A 20,035-nucleotide genomic window follows, 5' to 3' on the forward strand; every position below is an offset into this window, starting at 1 on the left:
AGAATCGCTTATAGTGCGGGTGGTCCGTGGACCCCAAATTTTGAAAGATAGATGGGTTTGACATATTATTGATATGCATTTTCCCCTCAAAATTTGTTTCTTTAATCAAGATGACAAAGGGAACCACGTTAATATATCACTGATCTGTAATGGCAGCTCCTTTTAAGTGGTCATTTTGAAGGAAAATATTGGGGGAAAAACTCCATTTTTCTGGAATAAGTTGATTAAAGTTCAGAATACCAATATTAAAACAATGCACGCTTTCTTTCATTGAAATTGTTATTTACAGATAGCAGATCCTTCGAAAACTGGTAATATTTGGGTTTGATTATCCGTGGGCGCAGACATATGCATCTGTTCCGCGACTCGGCTGTAACGCGGAATGAAATCTTGGACCCCAACTACCACGTTCTAGCAAGGTTTTACTGTATCAGGGAATTATGGGCCAATCATTCCCTGAGGTCTGCATTCTACAACCCTCCACAGCCTCGTTATTTACTGTGTTCAAGGGCAAATGGATGCGCTTTTTAAGAAATAGGATCAAGAAACAGGGCCAGGTGGTGAGATCGGATCAGTGGAAAAAGGGAAGGAATCCTAGCCTCCTTCCCTTCTGTCAAAGGCCACATCACATACCTTAAAGATGCAGCCTCTTTACCTGTATTAGCTGGGAGTCAATGAGTTGGGAGTTGCCCAGTTGCGTGTTGTAGATGACAGACATTGGGGGAGTGCAAGCTGCCTGCTGGAAGGGCAATCCTGCCGGGGTCTTTGTCACCTCTCCAGCCTGCAATGCTGAGAAGCCAACATACTGACTCTTTACCGGTCCTCCTGATATTAAAGTAGAGCCTTGCACCATAGCTGCTGAGGGTGGGGACAGCCCAGGCTGAAGGTACAACTGTTGGGACCTGTCAAAAAAAACCCGACACCTGCATTCAGATACTCAACAAGCAAGCAGACAAGAGATTCAGATTGCTTGGCAAAGTACATACATCACATTCAACCCAAAGATTCTTTTTCCTGTGGTTAAGGCCCTATTGGTCGTGCAAAAAAAATGTACACATGTAAACAAAAAAAGAAAAGTAAACAACTGCAATACAGAGAGGGGAAACAACAAAATGCAAAAGTATGAGCCCCTAACTGTATCCCCAATTAAGTTTGTCGTTGAGGAGTCTGATGGTGGAGGGGAGCAGCTGTTCCTGAACCTGGTGGGTGCGAGTCTTGTGGCCCCGACTCCTCTTTCCAGATGGCAGCAGCAGAACAGAGCGTGCGCTGAGTGGTGTGGATCCTTTTTTTTCCCACACCATAAACCACATTAACCATGATACATACTTTTTCCTTTTCAAATATATACAGTGCCATTTTCTCCACCCTCCCCTCCCATCCCACCCTCCCTACCTCCCCCTTCCCGTCCATTTAAAGTACAAAATCTAGGATACATTAAACCAGTCAAACAATGTTGTCGTACAATAAAAATAAACAAGAAATTCCACTGAGTCAATTCTTTTCATTTCCTTTCGTTAATTTAGGTAGTGAATGTCCCCGGTAGGTTTTCGCTATTGTGTTTCATGTAAGGCTCTCATATTTGTTCAAATATTTCAATATTATTTCTTAAACTATATGTTATTTTTTCTAATGGAATACATTTATTCATTTCTATATACCATTGTTGTATTTTCAAATTATCTTCCGATTTCCAGGTTGACATAATACATTTTTTTGCTACGGCTAGAGCTATCTTAACAAATCTTTTTTGTGCATCCTCCAAATCAATTCCAAATTCTTTGTTTTTTATGTTACTTAGGAGGAAGATCTCTGGATTCCTTGGTATATTGTTTTCTGTAATTTTATTTAATATTTGGTTTAGATCTTCCCAAAATATTTCTACTTTCTCACATGTCCAGATTGCGTGAATTGTTGTTCCCATTTCTTTTTTACATCGTAAACATCTATCAGATACTGTTGGGTCCCATTTATTTAACTTTTGAGGTGTAATGTATAGCCTGTGTATCCAGTTATATTGTATCATACGTAACCTCGTATTTATTGTATTTCTCATCGTTCCAGAACATAACTTCTCCCATGTTTCCTTTTTTATCTTTATATTTAAATCTTGTTCCCATTTTTGTTTAGTTTTACCATTTGTTTCCTCATTCTCCTTTTCTTGCAGTTTAATATACATATTTGTTATAAATCTTTTGATTATCATTGTATCTGTAATCACATATTCAAAGTTACTTCCCTCTGGTAAACTCAGACTGCTTCCTAATTTGTCCTTCAAGTAGGATCTCAACTGGTAATATGCCAGCACTGTATCTTGAGTTATATTGTATTTATCTTTCATTTGTTCAAAGGATAATAATCTATTTCCTGAAAAACAATTTTCTATTCTTTTGATCCCTTTTTTCTCCCATTCTCTAAAGGAAAGGTTATCTATTGTAAAAGGGAGTAACTTATTTTGCGTCAATATTAGTTTTGGTAATTGATAATTTGTTTTATTTCTTTCTACATGAACCTTCTTCCAAATATTGAGTAGATGATGTAATACTGGAGAACTTCTATGTTGTACCAATTTTTCATCCCATTTATATAATATGTGTTCAGGTATCTTTTCCCCTATTTTATCTAATTCTAATCTAGTCCAATCTGGCTTTTCCCTTGTTTGATAAAAATCTGATAGGTATCTTAATTGTGCGGCTCCATAATAATTTTTAAAGTTTGGCAGTTGTAAGCCTCCTTGTTTATACCATTCTGTTAATTTATCTAGTGCTATCCTCGGTTTGAGTGGTGTGGATCCTTGATGATTGCTGCAGCTCTCTGAAGGCAGCGTTCCCTGTAGATGTTCTCTATGGTGGGGAGGGTTTTGCCTGTGATGTCCTGGACTGTGTCCACTATGTTTTGTAAGGCTTTACACTCAGGGGTATCAGTGTCCCTGCCCCCCAGAACCCTAATGCTAGTAGCAAGATCTGTAGCATTTAATTACAAAAATCCTTTATTCCTCCTACAAATCACAGCAGCCTCCCACCACTGTTTGCATTTAGTAGTTCAAGCGATATTTGCTGAGCACCAGTTCTTCCCCCCCAAACACCCCTCCCAACTGTGTCAGTGAGCTTCAAAGCAAGGCATGAGAGACACTCAAGATGCAAAACTGATCCAGTCCATCAATGAACCAAAAGCCAGGAAGAGGGATCAGAAACAGTGGAAAGAAAAAGCTCAAGGGGAAGATTAAGGTTTTCAGGTGCATTTCTGCGAGTGGAGTGAAATACAAAAGTCTGCAGACACCTGTGATTTTAGTTTTTAAAAAAAAAATGCTGGAGGAACTCAGTAGGCCACACAGTTTGCCAGAGGATGCAAATATATATTTATAACCAATGTTTTGGGCCAGAGTCCTTCAAGTTATGCGAGTGGAACTGTTTGGAGGTGGGTGTGCACATCTCAACTACTGGTCTATCTTGTGCTCCACCGCAAATTCCCCATCCACATAATCTGTTCATTACTTTCATCCCTGCCCTCTTTATCCACCCCCACCCCCCCCAACAACTTACCCAGCAAAACCAGAAACTCACACTGCATGCTTACAGCTTTTAAGATTTGTCAAGCTGAAAATGATCTCTCTTGCAAAAAGCCTGAAGCAGTAACCTTGCATAGAATACCTTGAGCTGCAGTTCAAACATAATACAGTAAAACTCCTATTTAACCGGAATTCAAGTAGATGGGGGGGGGGGGGGGGGGGATGCAGAAAATCATCAAGTACAAAACATGCAAGTTCACAATTGGCCTCTCACTGTTGGTTTGCCAATCGGGAAATTTACTTGCCCGGCATTGACCAATCCCCATAGGGGCTGGATACCAAGGAGTTTAATGTAAAACCATAGATCAAGTCAATTCAGCCAAAAGCCACCACACCATGTGCCATTTCTTGCAGAGGGGCTACTTGAAGGAGGGAGGGGCAGGGGGGAGAGGAAGGGAAAGAGGTGGGGAAAAGCCCTACTGTTCATAATCCAAAACACCCCCTGCAATGACCAAAAACCTACCTGAAAGACTGAAGGGAAGTGAACATATCCTGCGTTTGGGAGACCGGTGTCCCTTGTCGGAGGCCAAGAGCAGAAACCTGGGCCTGGCCCTGGAGGGGGGTGTGAAGCGGAAGTGTGATCTGTTGGGTTGGCATCGCCTGTGATACAAAACAAGACCTGGTAACCATATATAGTGGCTGCTCCAATTCAGTTTTTGGAAGTCTCCTGCTTCTTTTTCGAGGAAAGGTTGAAAGACAGCAAATAACCTTTGATGAATTCTTCATGTAGTGTTTTGAAGGCTTGGGCAGCAAACGTGCTGCCAGTTTAAACCAGTTCTGTCACCCGACAGCAAGGTGGTCAGCAGAGGCACCAGATTGGACCACTGGCTGTACGGAATTACAAGGAGCAGCAGAGTTGCTGCAATTGGCCTCGAGGTTGATGGCAGGGGAGAAAGGAGCCATTAGAATACATTTTCCTACCAATTCCAGTGAGTGTCTGAAGGATTTTTAGGAAAATTGGACAGAGTGAAGGCCAAAGATCAGAAAACATGGTCTCAGGAGAGCTAGATTATTCCAATCTAATTTAAAAAAAATATGTGTGTGTGTGTGTGTGTGTGTGTGTATGTGTATGTGTATGTGTGTATGTATTGCACTTCCTGAGTTAATTTGTTGACTTAAAACATCTTGGATTCCAATGTTATTAAATACAGAAAGGCAGAAACCCTCTGCATCGATGTGTAATGCAACAGCAGATTATGAAACTCTTACCCTTGAGAGCCCATGCTGGAACCCCTGGTGCTGGGAAATGGAGGGAGGCATTCCTCGAGGCTGGCTACCATAATAATGGCTTTCCACGTAACAGGGCGGCATCTGGCCACCTGGGGCTACAGGAGGAGGAAAACAATGTTATATTTGATCTGTTTTCACATAATAAAATTTTCCTGCATTTTTCCAAGGCCTGCAGGAACACGCAAACTGTAGTTTAGAGGGGCGTAAACAAGACAAGGCAGCCCATGGGCAGTATTAACCCATTTAAAGAATGCTCAGTACCGATTTATAGTGCAAATAAATTAAGATTAAAGATGTGGTGGGGAATATAGGAATTGCAGTTAAAACTGCAATTTCCCTTCTTACATGGAAAAATATCTAATTTGCTTTGCTACTTTAAAACAATTTAAAGTGTTTGAGCGGGACCATTTGCCACCAGCAGATGGTGTTTACTTCAATGTATCAACAAACACTCTGTTCTTCAGTTCAGTGAGCAACTGAAATACCCAGGTGAGTCTGGAGAAGACACAAGGTGGGAGAAAAATGGGGTTGGGATGGAACTGTAACACGCACCGTTACTTGCCCTGCCTCATTGGGCACAGACGGCGAGAAGTTCAGGTGCTTGTAATGTCCAGGCAGGTACTCAGTGGCACAGAGGCTTCCACAGATGACAAACCAGGACACAGTCCAATGAGCAAGGCAGGAAGGCCACATGCCATAATTTTCAAGAGCGGTTGGGCATGCTTTGAGAGTTCTGGCAGGTATTTATACTTCTAATCTTGACAACAAATTTTCCAGTCATCCAAAGGGCATAATCTTGTTTCCAAAAAGACAGTGACACCAGGAGCAGATATAGGCTATTCAGCCCATTGGGTCTGCCCTGTCCCTTAAGCAGTGAGAATGTTGAACGACAAAAGGAACAGCTCACACTGACCATCCTAGACTCTCATTTGTACAAAACAATATTTATTTTTATAGATAAAATATTTTGCCTGCATATGCATTGTTTGCCCGTACACGTGTCTTGTGTGGTGGTGTATCTGTCTGTTTTGCACCGAGGACCAGAGAACACTTTCATCAGGTTGTACTTATGCAATCAGATGACAATAAACTTGTCTTATCATTAACCAATCCATTTACCCCACTCGACCCCACTGCCCAGACTTCTCCCAATAACTTTTGATGCCCTGACTAATCAAGAACCGTATCAATCTTTGTCTTGAATACACCCAATAACTTGGCCTCATAACTGCCTAAGGTAACAAATTCCACAGATTTACCACCCCCTGGCTGAACAAATTTCTCTACATCTTTGTTCAATCCTGAAGTTGTGCCCTCTTGTCCTCAACTCTCCCTCCATGTGAAACAACATTTCTACATCTAATCTGTCCACACCTTTCAACATTGAAAGTGTTTCAATGAAATCTGCCCCGCCCCCCCCCTCTCCAAAATTTCATCAGGTCAAGAGCTGGAAAGTGCATGTAAAAGATTCAGAGGATGTTGCTGAAACTGCAGGGCTCGAGGACAAGCCTGATCATTCCTCCCTAGAGCATCGATTAAAGGGAGATCAGAGAAGGCCACAAGGACCAGTGAGGGGTTCTTATGGTGGAAGGAACCACACAGGCAGTGGGCGTTTTGGGGCAGGAACTCCTGGAGGCTGTGGGGTGGTGGGGACCGTGGTCAAAGGGACTCTTACTAGGCTTCGGATTGAAACTGGGATGCGAGGGGCAATGAAGGGTTCCTAATCATATTGGAGCTAAGGTTGCCAATTGGTTGTGGCTGCAGCAAATCCACGGACACTCAGTGATTCGGGGGGGGCGGGGGGGGGAGGGAGGAGATAAAAACACTGTCTGAATAAGAGGCGGTTCAGGCAATTTCTTCCAATGGCAAATCTGTTTGCCTTATAGTTAAAAACAATTTTGTGTAATAGGACACTTTTTATTACATGACAAAAAATTGAATTTTGAATGGATAGTCTTTTTCCCACCAGGGTAAGGAAGCCCAATACTAGGAAGCATAACTTTAAATTGCAAAAGGGACCTGGTGGATAAGCTTTCTCACAGAGGATGGAGGGTCCATGGACAAGCTGACAGGGGCTACAATTGCAATACCTGGAAGACAATTAAACAGGTAGACAATTGGGAAAGGTTTAGAAGGATGTGGGTGGGCCACATTGGATAGGCAACCTGGTCAGCAAGGCTCTTTCAGGGCTGAAAGACTCTGCCACTCCTTCAACACCCACATCTGTTCTTCAGGGCAGAACAGTGAAAGGCATAATTGATATTCAAGTCTTCTTTTCAGCTAACGGCTCGTGTGCACTTTGAGGTCACATCAGGGCAAATGTTAGCTTGGCAGTCATTGGGTGTGGGTTCAAAAGCAAGTAGTGATCAACACCCTATCTGTACAAATCAAAACTACACTACCACACAGATGTAACAAGGTCAGATGCTCAGCATTTCAAGCACCATCTGCCAAGATGGTATTGTGGGCATCTGATCCTTTCCCAGGATGTTTGAGAGCAGTTAAACACGAAAGTCTGCAGACGCTGTGATTGCAGTAAAAAAAAAACAAACATTGGAGGAACTCAGCAGGCCCTGCTTCATCCACAGGAGGTAGACATATTACCGACATCTCAGGCCTGAGCCCTTCACGGTACGAGTGAATAGCAGGCAGGCCCCTGAATTACCTCCCCTGGGGGAGGAGGGAAGAAAGTGCAGGGGATTGATTGATTGAAAACAGAACAAGGTGGCAGGAGAACGAGGAAAAGGACAGGTCCACAAAAGGCAGAGAGCAGGTGAGGGTGGGGAAAGTAAAAGTGACAAAGTTGAAATTTAATTAGGGAAGCAAAATGTGAAGTGAATACATGAATGGCTTGTTATCATACAAATATAAATCCAATGAAAGTCTTGCTTACTAAAGCATCCCAGGAACACAGTACATACCAATTATACTGTCTTCTTTCTTTGGCTTGGCTTCGCGGACGAAGATTTATGGAGGGGGTAAAAAGTCCACGTCAGCTGCAGGCTCGTTTGTGGCTGACCAGTCCGATGCGGGACAGGCAGACACGATTGCAGCGGTTGCAAGGGAAAATTGGTTGGTTGGGGTTGGGTGTTGGGTTTTTCCTCCTTTGCCTTTTGTCAGTGAGGTGGGCTCTGCGGTCTTCTTCAAAGGAGGCTGCTGCCCGCCAAACTGTGAGGCGCCAAGATGCACGGTTTGAGGCGTTATCAGCCCACTGGCGGTGGTCAATGTGGCAGGCACCAAGAGATTTCTTTAGGCAGTCCTCGTACCTTTTCTTTGGTGCACCTCTGTCACGGTGGCCAGTGGAGAGCTCGCCATATAATACGATATACTGTATATCCGCATGTAATAGTTGACTCTTGTGGACCAATTTTTAAGAGTAAAATTTAGGGAGTCAACTGTTACATGCATACTACATTTGACTGGAATAAATGCCTGCGTCATTTGAAGCATCCTGATGTCAGATTAGCAGGCAGGAAGTCAGTGTATGGGGCATTGGATGGGAGAGTAGCTGGGGGCGGGGAGGGGCTAGGTGAGAGTTTACTGTGGGGGCATTGGGAGCTCGGGTGGGCCAGGCAGCCGGCCAAGGTCGGGTCAAAAATAGGGGGTCTACTTTTATATGGTATGGAGTGTGTATGTTATACACACTGTCATTAACAAAGTGAAAATAGATAAACATGGAGGAAAAAAAAACATATGGCTAGGAGGGCAGTATCATGTCAGTGGTGTAAACAGTTCTTTGTAAAACAAAACTACTTGAAGAACACCAAAGTGGGAGAACAAGGATGGGAAATGATGAACATGAAACAGGAGGCAAAGTGGGCAGGAAGCAGAGATGACACTTGAGGTGGCAGGGCAGAGCGAGGGAAAGGGAAACTGATGCACTGCATTGATACACTGAAATACTCAACCTGAGAGGGTGGCTGATGGTGCCACGGAGGCCACAGGTATTCCTGGAATGGAGGTGACGAAAGAATGGTAGCCGCTAGCTAGCTCAGGCACATCTGCATGGGTCACACTTGCAGCAACCTCCTTCTCGGTGATGCTTGGTGACTTCTCCCAGGCTTTGCGAGCAGATTCCATCTGAAGGAAAGAGAAAAATAGGCTCTGGGATCAACAGTAATAACAGGCTCACCGATACCACTTGGGTTTTCCCCAAGGGGGGTGGGGGGAAACATGACAAATTTCTGGTCATCCTTTGAAATATAATTATTGCAACTGTCAGTTCTGCCTTCAAACTTGGTCAGTGTGAGGAGATTGTGGTGTCAAATAGGAAAAAAATGGGAGATTCAAGCGGAAAGGGAAGTCTCAGGTGGCAAACAACAAAAAGCTAATGAGAGATTTTTCTCTTTCAGCTGCTGTTGTCTGGGGGCCGGAATATCTGATAAGGGCAGGGCTGCGTTAACACAAAATGGGAGAAATGTCAGAGGATGGATCTCCTTGTGTGCAGGTTGCAAGCAGACCCAGCATATGCTGCCTATTTCCATTTTCCCCATCCCAAAATCCTCAACTTCTGATGGAGGCACTTTGACTAAGTGAGAGATTAAAACCCCAGCTACAATGGTCTGCCACACATTTCCAAGTTGGGCACTCCCCCTGTTTGTCTTCATCTCTGAACCAAAATGGGAAACTAGACTTTAAAAAAAAAACTGGTCTGTTTTACTAGAATGAAAAGACCAATTAAAAAAAAACAAGCCAAGAACAAAAGTGCAACAGTCTGAAAGATCATCATTGTACAATTTTAAACTGTTTCAAATAGTCTCGGTCAACTCTGTTTGCATCTGGGACTTACAAGGATGTGCACAGGGAGAATTGGAACTTTTTAGAATTTCCCCTCATTTACCCACATCCACCATTCACAAGATCTTTGATAAATGTTTGGCAAGTTAACACTGGACTTCAATGGTTGGAGTATCAAGGCAACTGGCAGAATCACACGTGACGGCCACACAGTGACACCAAGTGTCCTCAGTGCAGTTAACTAGAAAATCTGGCATCATATTAGCTGGAAATATATTACTGAAAGCCTGGGTGAAAGATTTTGCACTTTCACTTTGATTCGTAATAAATGGAGATAAAGTGGTTCGCGCAATGCTGTTGCAGCGCCAGTGACCCAAGTTCGAATCTAGCACTCTCTGTAATGAGCTTCGATGTTCTCCCCATGTCTGCGTAGATTTCCTCTTGGTCTGCCCACCCCCCCACCACTCTTCAAACTTGGTCAGGTTCATTCAGGTATTTGGGTGGCACAGGCTCATTGGCTGGAAGGGCCCCGATATCGCTGCAGGTCCAAATTTCAAAAACTATTTCCAAATTTTAGGCCGACACAATGTTTCTGGCATACTCTCTGCAGCAGCTAGGAGAGAGGTCCACAAATTTTACACCACACTGCTCGCGAGCTGAGTGATGTGTCCAGAGGCCACACCACCTAAAGTACAGTATTTCAATGAACAGCATTAAAACAACAACACTAGTTCCATCTGCCAGAACCAGCTCATGTATGTACATTAGACTTGAATTTAATAACGTTACAGGAGATTGTTTGTACTTAGAGGTGTCCGTAAGTCAGACCTTCATAACCTGGGACTACTTGTGCTCAGCCAGGTCTTCCAGGCCACAACAATTTAGGTATTCACCTTGATACAACTTGAGTGTTGAGAGTGCCTGCCTTTTCCACCTACTCAGACTGTGTTCCACATTCCAACCAAACTCTGGCAGGCCAGGGGTGGTGGGGGGCAAAAATCCTTAGATCCTCCTTTAAACCCCTTACATCCTTTCATGTTAGAAATCTCTCTCCCTCTGGGGAATGTTGCATCTTCCCCATCTATACCCCTCCATTTTGCAAATCTTGACAGCACCTTCTTCTGCAGGTATCCAACACCAAGAACAAGTTACTGCACTGGATTGCAATTCATGCAGGATTCCCTACAAGTTGCGTACTGTTCCGATTCAGACATATGTCACTGCTCCCTGTGGGAGAGTGTCTGAACCAAAACAGAAGAAACATCTTCACGTGGACTGAAGCAGTTTGAAGAGAAGGCACACCATAACCTTAATGTGCAATGTCAACAGGGCTGCTGAAACCTGCATTCTGCAAATTAAGCAAGAAACTTATTACCTTACCATCCATGAGTGCAGATTTGGCCATTAGACACTGACGCAAGGCAGAACCGTTGCATTTCGAGAAAGCAGGATGCAAATATTTCATGACAGAGTAATGTTTTCACGACAGATTTTTCCTGTTAACTTTCAAAAACTAAAGCAGGACCCTTCAGGCATTGGTTTACAGCTGCAACAGTTACAGGCATCCTGCCAGAATAGAGTTCTGGAAAATCAAGATTCTCTTATTGTCATGTAATTAAACAGAAAATGCAGATCATGAAACTTCCTTTAGTCTTCTGCAAGGCAGACTAAGATTCACCATCAGCAGAAATCGCCCAGCACTCCTTAGTCAGAGAAAGAAGCAAGAGAATCCCAGAGTCACTGAGCGCCTGTGAATTTGCCACCAGTGTTCTCGCAGCCTCCACAATCAAACCCTCAGTAACCCAAGCTCCAGATCCAAACCTCTGACACCATCAGGAAACTTCTTAACATCCTCTCACATCTTGGTTCCAGTAGCTATACCACTTCAGCTAGTCTCCAGCAGCACAAAGCTTGGTGTGAGGCCCTTGACCGCAGCCTGCGAGGGTTTCTCGCCTCGAGTCACCACTGCCTGTGTGTTCTTCAGCCTCAGAGCCTCTTGCTGGTCTGCCGCTGTGGGGTCATCTCTGCTTTTTCTCAAACCGGGGAGGTTGGGGGTGGGGGGGTGGAGGAGGAGGAGAGAGGTCTTTGTTTTCTGGTGTCCTGTGCCGGTTGCCTACTTCCCCAGAGTCTGCAATCCCTTGAGGCTGCTGCCGAACACAGGCGCTGCCATCTTGGGCTTAGACTAGGGTAGCCATTTCAAACTTACCAAAATGAAGGACATGCAGGGTCAATGACAAACTCTCGGAGCTGGGGGGGGATGCTGCCAGCACACTTCCCCCTCATTGGCACTTACGCATGCGCACGATAAGAAACATGTCTGCGCACACCGCATTTAACAGGGAGGTACCCTTTCTACCAGTTGATACGTCCTCCGTTTGTGGTGTGGGGCCTACACCCCCAAATGGAGGGCAAATTAAGGTCTGGCACAATGTGGCGCAGGACAGAGGGCTCAAAAGCCAGAATCTCTGGCCTAAAACTGGACGTCTGGCCACCGTAGCTCAGACCCCCGTTATGGGATTTTACAAGGCCATTTAAAGCTTGTCCAGAACCGACAGCAGTCTGACTGGGTGGTTGGATCCTGGGGCGGTGGGGAAGCTCTGTGCCTCTGCTCCCCGTAGTTCCAAACCAGCAGCAGCATGGCCGTTACAGCAGCTCCAGCATTTTATTTTATATAAACATGGTATTGTATATACACGACGCCAAGGTAGACAAACCCCACATCACATATACTCACGTGTGCTGGTCAGTGTCACGTTGGGGAGAAGTTGGAAATGAGGATACTCTAAAGTTTTGACTGCTACAAAGGATCCCCAAATTGCAGGTCAAACAAGTGCCGGTACCTTTGTTCTTTAAACAACCACAAGAAAAATCTAGCCCCAAAAGATGTACAGATCGCTGCTGCAGTAAGGTGGAGATTTGCCCCTGAATGTGGAGACTTGCACTTCTTTCAAACACTGCTACTAATCCAACCCTGTTTGGCAGAGCTGCAGCCTGGTGATGTTGCCAAGAGAACAGATTTCCTTTTTAAAAACTGCAAGTTCTAAGGCTTACCTTAAGGGTCAATTCATTGCCAGGAAGGGATGCAGAAGCCATCTCACTGTCCTGTGGTGGGGCATCAAGGGTAGTGACAGGCATTGGGGGAGCTAAAGGCACCTGGAAAGGACAATGGAGAGTAAATAACATCCTCACTCAGCACTTCGAATGACACGTTGGTGGTACAGAATACCCTGCGGGAGTATTAAGTAGTTTAAGAGGGAGTTTGGGGCAAGAAAAACAAGGTAGAAAGAGAAAATTACCAAATAGGAGAGCAGCATCTCACTTCATACATGAACATTGCATTTCCTTCATTAGGAAACACAAAACTTCCACTGGTTTGCATAAAAATGCCCAAACCAAATGCCCATTCACAGCATGGCGTTTTTAACACACAGGAATTGCTGTTTTTCTGGACAATGCACATTGACGCAATTTTTAAAAATGCAGGAACATGGTTTTAATTTAGGTTCTTAGTTAGTTTAATAAAACTGATTTCCTTCACGTTACCCCCATTACACTGTTGCCAGGTAAAGGGATGGCTAACACTCAAATAAGGCATGGATCCAAGCCTACAAATACACTTTACATTGGAACTGCCAATCAACTGCCCAAACCCCTGAGAATTCAGAATCACCAGCCTTGATGCCGATCCTCATCACTACCAGATTGTTACTCCACTTGCTCACAAATGAAATAATCCAGGTTGGTACCCGGATTGTCCAGACACCTGCAGCCCTAATTTTAACAAGGCAAAGGGCTAAAACCCAGCAGTGTTCAACCCAGCTGCCAAAAGTTTGACACCTTGAAAGCTTTGGTTTGCTTAATATTGCTGAGAATACCTAGAGCAGAATTAGCACACAAAAGGAACTGGTAAAATAATTCTTCCATGGAAATTGTTTTACTAGGTTTCTAGAGAGCTGGCAAACGTGCAATATCTGCATTTGGTCAACATTAAGTTTAACACCTCATCTGGAGCAATTGTTTTGTGGGTCTGTTAACCTGTAACTGGTTAAACAAACTAGATTTAGCAGTGCAATTACAGTTTAATGCCTATAGCCCCACTAAATTGGAATTGAGCACCAATGTGTAAAAGCACCTTGTGATATTGTTGCAGCATTTTCAGAATGCTGCACATTTTAGGCTTCACAAGTTGATGTAACCCAAGATGATTTTTTTTTCTCTCACAGCCTGGAGACGATTAATGAAATCTCAGCACTCGCTAAGCATCACGACTTCCCGAGTTTGCTGTAATTTCACGGTTGCCCTCGGCAGCACAACACTGTTAATATTGGATCTTTCCCTTCCGCTCAGCCACAGTCAGCAGTGGCACAAACCAGTCCCTCGGAAAATTGGGAGAAAAGACGCGCGGTTGTGTTTAAAAACGGCTACCATGTTCCAGTTAGTAAACACAGCAGACCTAGGAAACCAAAGATAAAAAGATCTGGTTGCAAGGTTATTGCATTTGGCCTCTTATTAAAGCTCTGAACTGGAAAGGAGTAAAGACAGTGATCAAATACAGTTCTTTCTGCAAAGTGCTGAGGATGTGAAAAGTTGGGTCTCTGTGCTCTTCCATTTTTAAAACCCCCAAAGAATTTGCTGGTGACTGGGAGTGACCGAGCCATCTGATTAAAACATTTTGTCGAATTCCAATTCAAAATACTTTGCAGGTGGAAATGATGGAATACAAGCAGCCAAAATTATCTGTGTCCTCAATGTTGATCAAGTTACAATAAAATGAGGTAAAGGGCAGACAATTACAAGGGTTTTCCTTCCGTTTTCACAGGCTTGAGCTTCTTTTAGTGCCCCTTGCTGTGGAAACTTCTTGCACTGCTCTTGCCGGATGAGGCCCTTGGCAGCTTTCTTCCTTCTCCAGGTCAATTGAGATCACCACAACACAAGACCAGAGACCAAATATCTGATTGTCTGGGCAATCTTTCTCAGCAGCCTGGCAGTCAGGGAATTAGAAATTCAAACGGTTTGGGCCAGGGAGGAGTTTGAGTGAAAATCTTTAGTCTGCTTACAACTGGGCCCTCTGAATAACAGCATTGTGCTAGCATCTACTTTACAGTGATAAAATTGTTATGCGCATTATTAATCTCAGGACCATTCTAAATTAAAGAAAGAGCAAGAAAGATGACATTTTCTCCAAAAAACCCAGCTTACCAAATCGTTAATCCATACCCCTCTAAACTCTTCCTCTCCACATGCCTGTCTAAATGCCCTTACAATCGTCCTTATTTCTACCACTTCCTCTGGCAGCCTGTTCTAGATTTGTTGAAGTAGATCATGTATATTTTTAAATGTATTACTACATGTCAATAAAAGGAACCTTTGAGACCCACAGTCCTCTGAAGGTGCCACTTAACTTTAAAAAAAAAAAATCTTTTTCCTCTAGTTACTTTTTGAAAGCAACGTTCAGCAACACCCTTGGTATCTGACACATATGGGGATTAGCAGATGCCAGTTATGTGAATTTTCTGGTTGCTTGAGATTGTGTTGCGCAGATAGGCAAACTGATCGTGAGAAACAGCCAATTTTAAACGTTTGTATTTTTTTTACCTACTTATTTTCTGCAATTTTTTTTTGCTTGTTGCTGGAGGCTGCTGGTTGCTTGAATTCTGGATAACGGGGATTTTACCATACCATATTAAATAAACACAAATGTTAAAAGTAAACAATACCAAAGGATCCCCAAATATTGCACGTACATCATTGTTGACAGCATTCTGCAGGGTGCTGGGCGATGAACTGGAGGATCTGGGCAAAGTACTCACAGCCAGACTAAAATCAGAATCCTGAAAGAAAGGGACACCAAGATGAACTCGCGCACTCAACGTGTTAAAAATAACTACCGCCTTTTTAAGATTAAGCAATTTCTCTCCATGGGATAGCAACATGGACAATGTTAGGGAACGGTTGTTTTCTCAGCAATGAGAATAAGCAGCTGGTTACATCTGGAGAAGTACTGCAGGACCTGAAGCTTCTGTACAAGTGAACCATGACTCCATTTCAACATTACACGAGATGCTCATTTCCCAGATGACCAATCTGCCAAATTTTTGTCCAAATGCCAAGAATGTCAGGGAATGAGACAAGGTGGACAAACATTTCATGTCAATGACCTTTCATCAGAAACTTCCATTAGTTATAATGAGACCTGGACAGAATAGATGTGGCAGGGATGTTTCCCATAGTAGGGGAGTCTAGGACAAGAGGGGACAACTTCAGCATAAAAGGGCGTCAATTTAAAACACATGTGGAAAACATTTATTTAGCCAACAGGTCACGAGTCTGAGGAACTTGTTACCAAAGGAAGGTGTGGAGAGAGGTCGTTGGAGTAGTTAAGGCAGAGATGGACAGGTATTTGATTAGCCAGGGCATCAAGGGATACAGCGAGAAAGCCGGGGAGCAGGGCAGCCTCAATTGGTCAATGGGCCAACTTCTGCTCCTATATCTTTTGATCAGAGATCACCCATCCAAAACATGAGTAGCTTTGGTCTTCAAAGATGTTGCCAGTGCTAGAGAATTTCCAGAATTCAGTGTTTCTCTTTCTGCCTTCAAATCTGAGTGCAGGACTTTGAATAGACAAAGATGGCTAAAGAGACAAAGTCGTGGACAAAAGACAGCTGGGATGCATGTAGAAATGTGGCAATTTCAAGCCTGCACCTGCTTCTGCCATTCTTTAACCCAAATAAAGTTAACTGGTCTTTCAGCAAACAGAGCGGAAGTAAAATGTACAGGCATTGAAAGTTTGACAGAAATTAAGGGCTCAATGACTTGCCTGGAGCTACTTTTAAACTCTCGTATTCTCCCAAGTCAATTACATATTCTTTCAGAGATTTACAGCATCGTGGGGAGGGGGTCACTCAGCCTGGTTTCCACAGCAGCCCAAAAATAAAATCACTTGGAGAGGATCCCATTTGCTAGTTGCTGGGTTTGTAGCTCTGATAGGAAGTGTTCATTTAAGGACTCAAATGTGCTGAAATGTTGGGTTCAGCCAGCTTTTCAAACAGCAAGATGCAGATCCTGGCCATTTGTTGTGAATTTTTTTCCCCCCTCCATTCCCCTTCTAACACTTACACATATGAATTTTCACCTACATTCCTCGTTATTGACCTCTTGGCTAAGGGACTTTAAAAAAAATTACTCTTGGTGAAAAAAAGCATTGTTTATTGTCAATAGCAGTGGTTCTCATCCACAGGTACTCCTTTACTCACCACACTGTTAAAATGTGAAAAGATAAAGCTTAAGGAACTTAAAAGTGTCTGCATGGATTAATGATCTGGAAGCGGAGACAGTGTAATGTATCCAAGTTTGTTGATGACTCTAAATTGGGTGGAAAAAAATAAATTGTGCAGAGGATATGGCAAGTCTGCAGTGAAAGGTTAAGTTAGTAGGCAAAGGTTTTGTGGATGGAGTACAACATTGAGAAGTGTGTGGTTATCCACTTTGGAAGGAAAAATGGAAGATCAGATTATTATTTGATTGGCAAGCAGAGGATGCCATAGGTGCTCTGTGGTTAGTAACGGACTACTCAAGATGGTATACGAGTGGAAAAAAGGTTGAGAACCACTGGTTTAACTCAACCACTTTTTCTATTGTCTCTCCTATTCCCTGCTTGGATTTGCCCCTTTACTTTGCCCCCAAAATTCTTTGGTAGATGAAATTACCTAAGCAAAAAGCAACAATTTGTTCTTCCAGTGACTGGAACTTGAACCACGTGAAGCCAAATTAGGCCGCAAATTCTTAAACGTCAAGGCGACTCACCTTTGCACTCACTCCAAACTGGATAGGCGGCACGGCAACTTCAGTCTCCAGGAGCAAGTCGGGGTCAGGCTTAGATTTTGGCCTGCTGTTTATAGAAAAGCCAACCGCCTTTGCGCCCCTATCGGGACTTGCTTTATACTGTCCTTCCCTTGCTTTCTTATTTTTCAGTGAACGCTCATTTCCTATTGGACCGGGTTTGTGCTCTTTACCCAATTCGCTGGCAGAGTCCTGAAATGTGACAAAATGCAGACTTTCAGTGGATGGCTTAGAAAAGTGACAAATAATATTAGCTTAAGCATTGCTGTATTGAAAATAATATCCTTCAAGCAAGTTCCATTAATGACCACATTTTACAAACCAGGTACCCTCCTAAATTTTTAAAAAAATATAATTGATATCTTTCCTGAAGTTAGGTGACCAAAATTGCACACTATATTCCAAGTCTAGCCTCACCAAAGTCTTGTACAACTTTACCATAACATCCCAACTCCTATAGTTAATACTTTGATTTATAAAAGCCAATATCCCTTTACAAACCTATCTATATGTAATGCCACTTTCAGGGAATTATGTATCTGTATTCCTAGATCCTGTGTTCTATTGCACTCCTCAGTGCCTTACCATTTACCCTATGTCCTTTCAAAATGCAGCATCTCACATTTGTCTGCATTAAATTCCATCTGCCATTTTTCAGTGCATTTTTCCAATTGGTCCAGATCCCTCTGCAAGCTTTGAAAGCCTTCCTCGCTGTCCACAGCGCCTCCAATCTTTGCGTCCTCAGCAAACTGGTTGATGCTATTTACTGTATTATTATCCAGATCATTGATATAGATGACAAACCACAATGGTCCACAATTACAAAAGGCATAAACATATGGAAATTATACAGTTTGTAGGGATTAGACTAGCCATTCTCGACCTTTTTGGCTATGACCCCCACCCAGGATTCTACTCAAAGTTTATGGTGAAGCAGTCAAGTTTAGTTGGTAGCTCCTACCAACTATACCAAAAAAATTAAGTTACGCAAGGTAAAAAGAGGCAACTGTGTCTCCAACATCTATTCAATTTCCTCAATCTGTACAATAGGGCAACCTTAAATCATCATATTCTCACCCTACCACCCGGGTCATTTCGCATACCACTTTAAAGTTGTGATGCCTGCAAAAAGGAATCGTTTTTAAAATTCATTCGCCACAACCTTGTATTCCATGATCAAGGGCTGGACGGTTAGCGCAAAGCTATTGCCCCACCAGTGACCCGGTTTCAAATTTGCGCAGTCTGTAAGGAGTTTAAAAATTCTCTGCGCAAGTGTGGGGGTTTCCTCCTGTTGCTCTGGTGTCCTCCCACCCTTTAAAAGTGTACGTACGGGGTTTGTAGGCTAATTGGTACATTTGGACAGCATGGGCATGACGGACACTCACACTTCCAAGTGCATAAAATGATCACAACTTCACAAGATATTTTTAAAAATTACTCAAATGGAGAACAGGGGAAACAAAATCTTTTCTTTAAAATTGCTCCTGTATGGAGCAAAGAAAAATCTTTCCCAATTCAAGACGACAGTTTCAAGTGTGATTGGAGTTTTGTATTCCACCTCATCCTGCAAGCAGGTTAAATGCTTCCAAAGAGATTGAACAAACTCACAATTAAGCTGCAATGATTAAAGAATAAATATAGGAAAGCTATAAAATACATCACTGGTCGCCCCTAAAGAACAGTACTTTGTTGTAACTGGTGTTACGGTTTACCTTCACTTTTTCTTTCTACCCCATCACCCATTCTCCTTGACCATCAACCATGCAGATTTAGATATGCAGCATAGCAACAGGGCCTCAGCCCACGAGCCTGTGACGCATAATTACACCCAGTTTGATTTCAAACAGTGGGAGGAAAATGGAACCCTGGGGAAAACCCACGCAGAGACGGGGAGAATGTACAAGTCAGCGTGGGATTCAAACCCCAGTCCTATCACTGGCGTTGTAATAGCACTGAGATAGCCACCATGCTGCCCCGTTGATCAACTCGTGTCCTCAATCAAATACGCCCTCTATTATCCAATTTACCACGTACTAATTCATGTCAATACCAGTTCCTATTTAAATACAAAATTGCATTTGTATAGAGTGGAAAGATCATTCAAGAGGTAAAGTGCAAGTCAAATCAGAGTCATCTCACAATTCGGTGTGATCCAAGGTAGAGCTTGAATGGGGAAATGTGGAGAAAATGGAATTTTAGGGAACGAGTTGGAGAACATGAAAATTCTACAGCTGGAAACAGATCTCCCGGATAGATCAGAGGCAGAAGAATGAGGGAGGAATAGAGTTGGATGATGTCACGAGCACAGGGAAGGAGGCAAAAAGAGTTGAAACCCAAGAAAGGCTGGATGAATGACAGCTAATGTATCTGGTAGCACATTCACACACACATACAAGTTTAAATGAGGGTCACGTTGACCAGGGATGTACAACTTCCTCAGACTGGTGATCTACTAACCTTGTATGGTGCTGGATTCAGTTAAATTAATTGGGCCCATGCTATTCAAATTATGTCCCAATGCCCCACTTGTCAGAGGTTCCTCACAGACTTCAGCTTCCTGGCTCATCCCCAGCCCCAGTTCCCATTCACACTGTCCCACACAATGCAAACCAGAAGGTCCTTCACTTAAATGCAATTTTGGGCTTGGGCTTCTCAATCGATCAG

At 43.2% G+C, this 20,035-nt stretch overlaps 1 protein-coding gene across 10 annotated transcripts in view; it reads right to left on the reverse strand.

The window, feature by feature from the left end:
• The window catches only part of LOC138754719 (protein PRRC2A-like), a 102,984-nt gene that overhangs the window by 12,715 nt on the left and 70,234 nt on the right, over positions 1-20,035 (reverse strand). For all 10 annotated transcript variants that reach the window (XM_069919466.1, XM_069919464.1, XM_069919462.1 and 7 more), the window contains 7 exons: positions 17,336-17,563; positions 15,277-15,363; positions 12,584-12,685; positions 8,704-8,875; positions 4,775-4,890; positions 4,029-4,165; positions 656-902 (listed from right to left, as the gene is read on the reverse strand). In XM_069919466.1, the coding sequence (XP_069775567.1) occupies positions 656-902; positions 4,029-4,165; positions 4,775-4,890; positions 8,704-8,875; positions 12,584-12,685; positions 15,277-15,363; positions 17,336-17,563 (1,089 nt within the window). The remainder of the gene's footprint in view (positions 1-655; positions 903-4,028; positions 4,166-4,774; positions 4,891-8,703; positions 8,876-12,583; positions 12,686-15,276; positions 15,364-17,335; positions 17,564-20,035) is intronic.

The sequence above is a fragment of the Narcine bancroftii genome, chromosome 2, assembly GCF_036971445.1.
Source record: "Narcine bancroftii isolate sNarBan1 chromosome 2, sNarBan1.hap1, whole genome shotgun sequence".
Classification (NCBI taxonomy): domain Eukaryota; kingdom Metazoa; phylum Chordata; class Chondrichthyes; order Torpediniformes; family Narcinidae; genus Narcine; species Narcine bancroftii.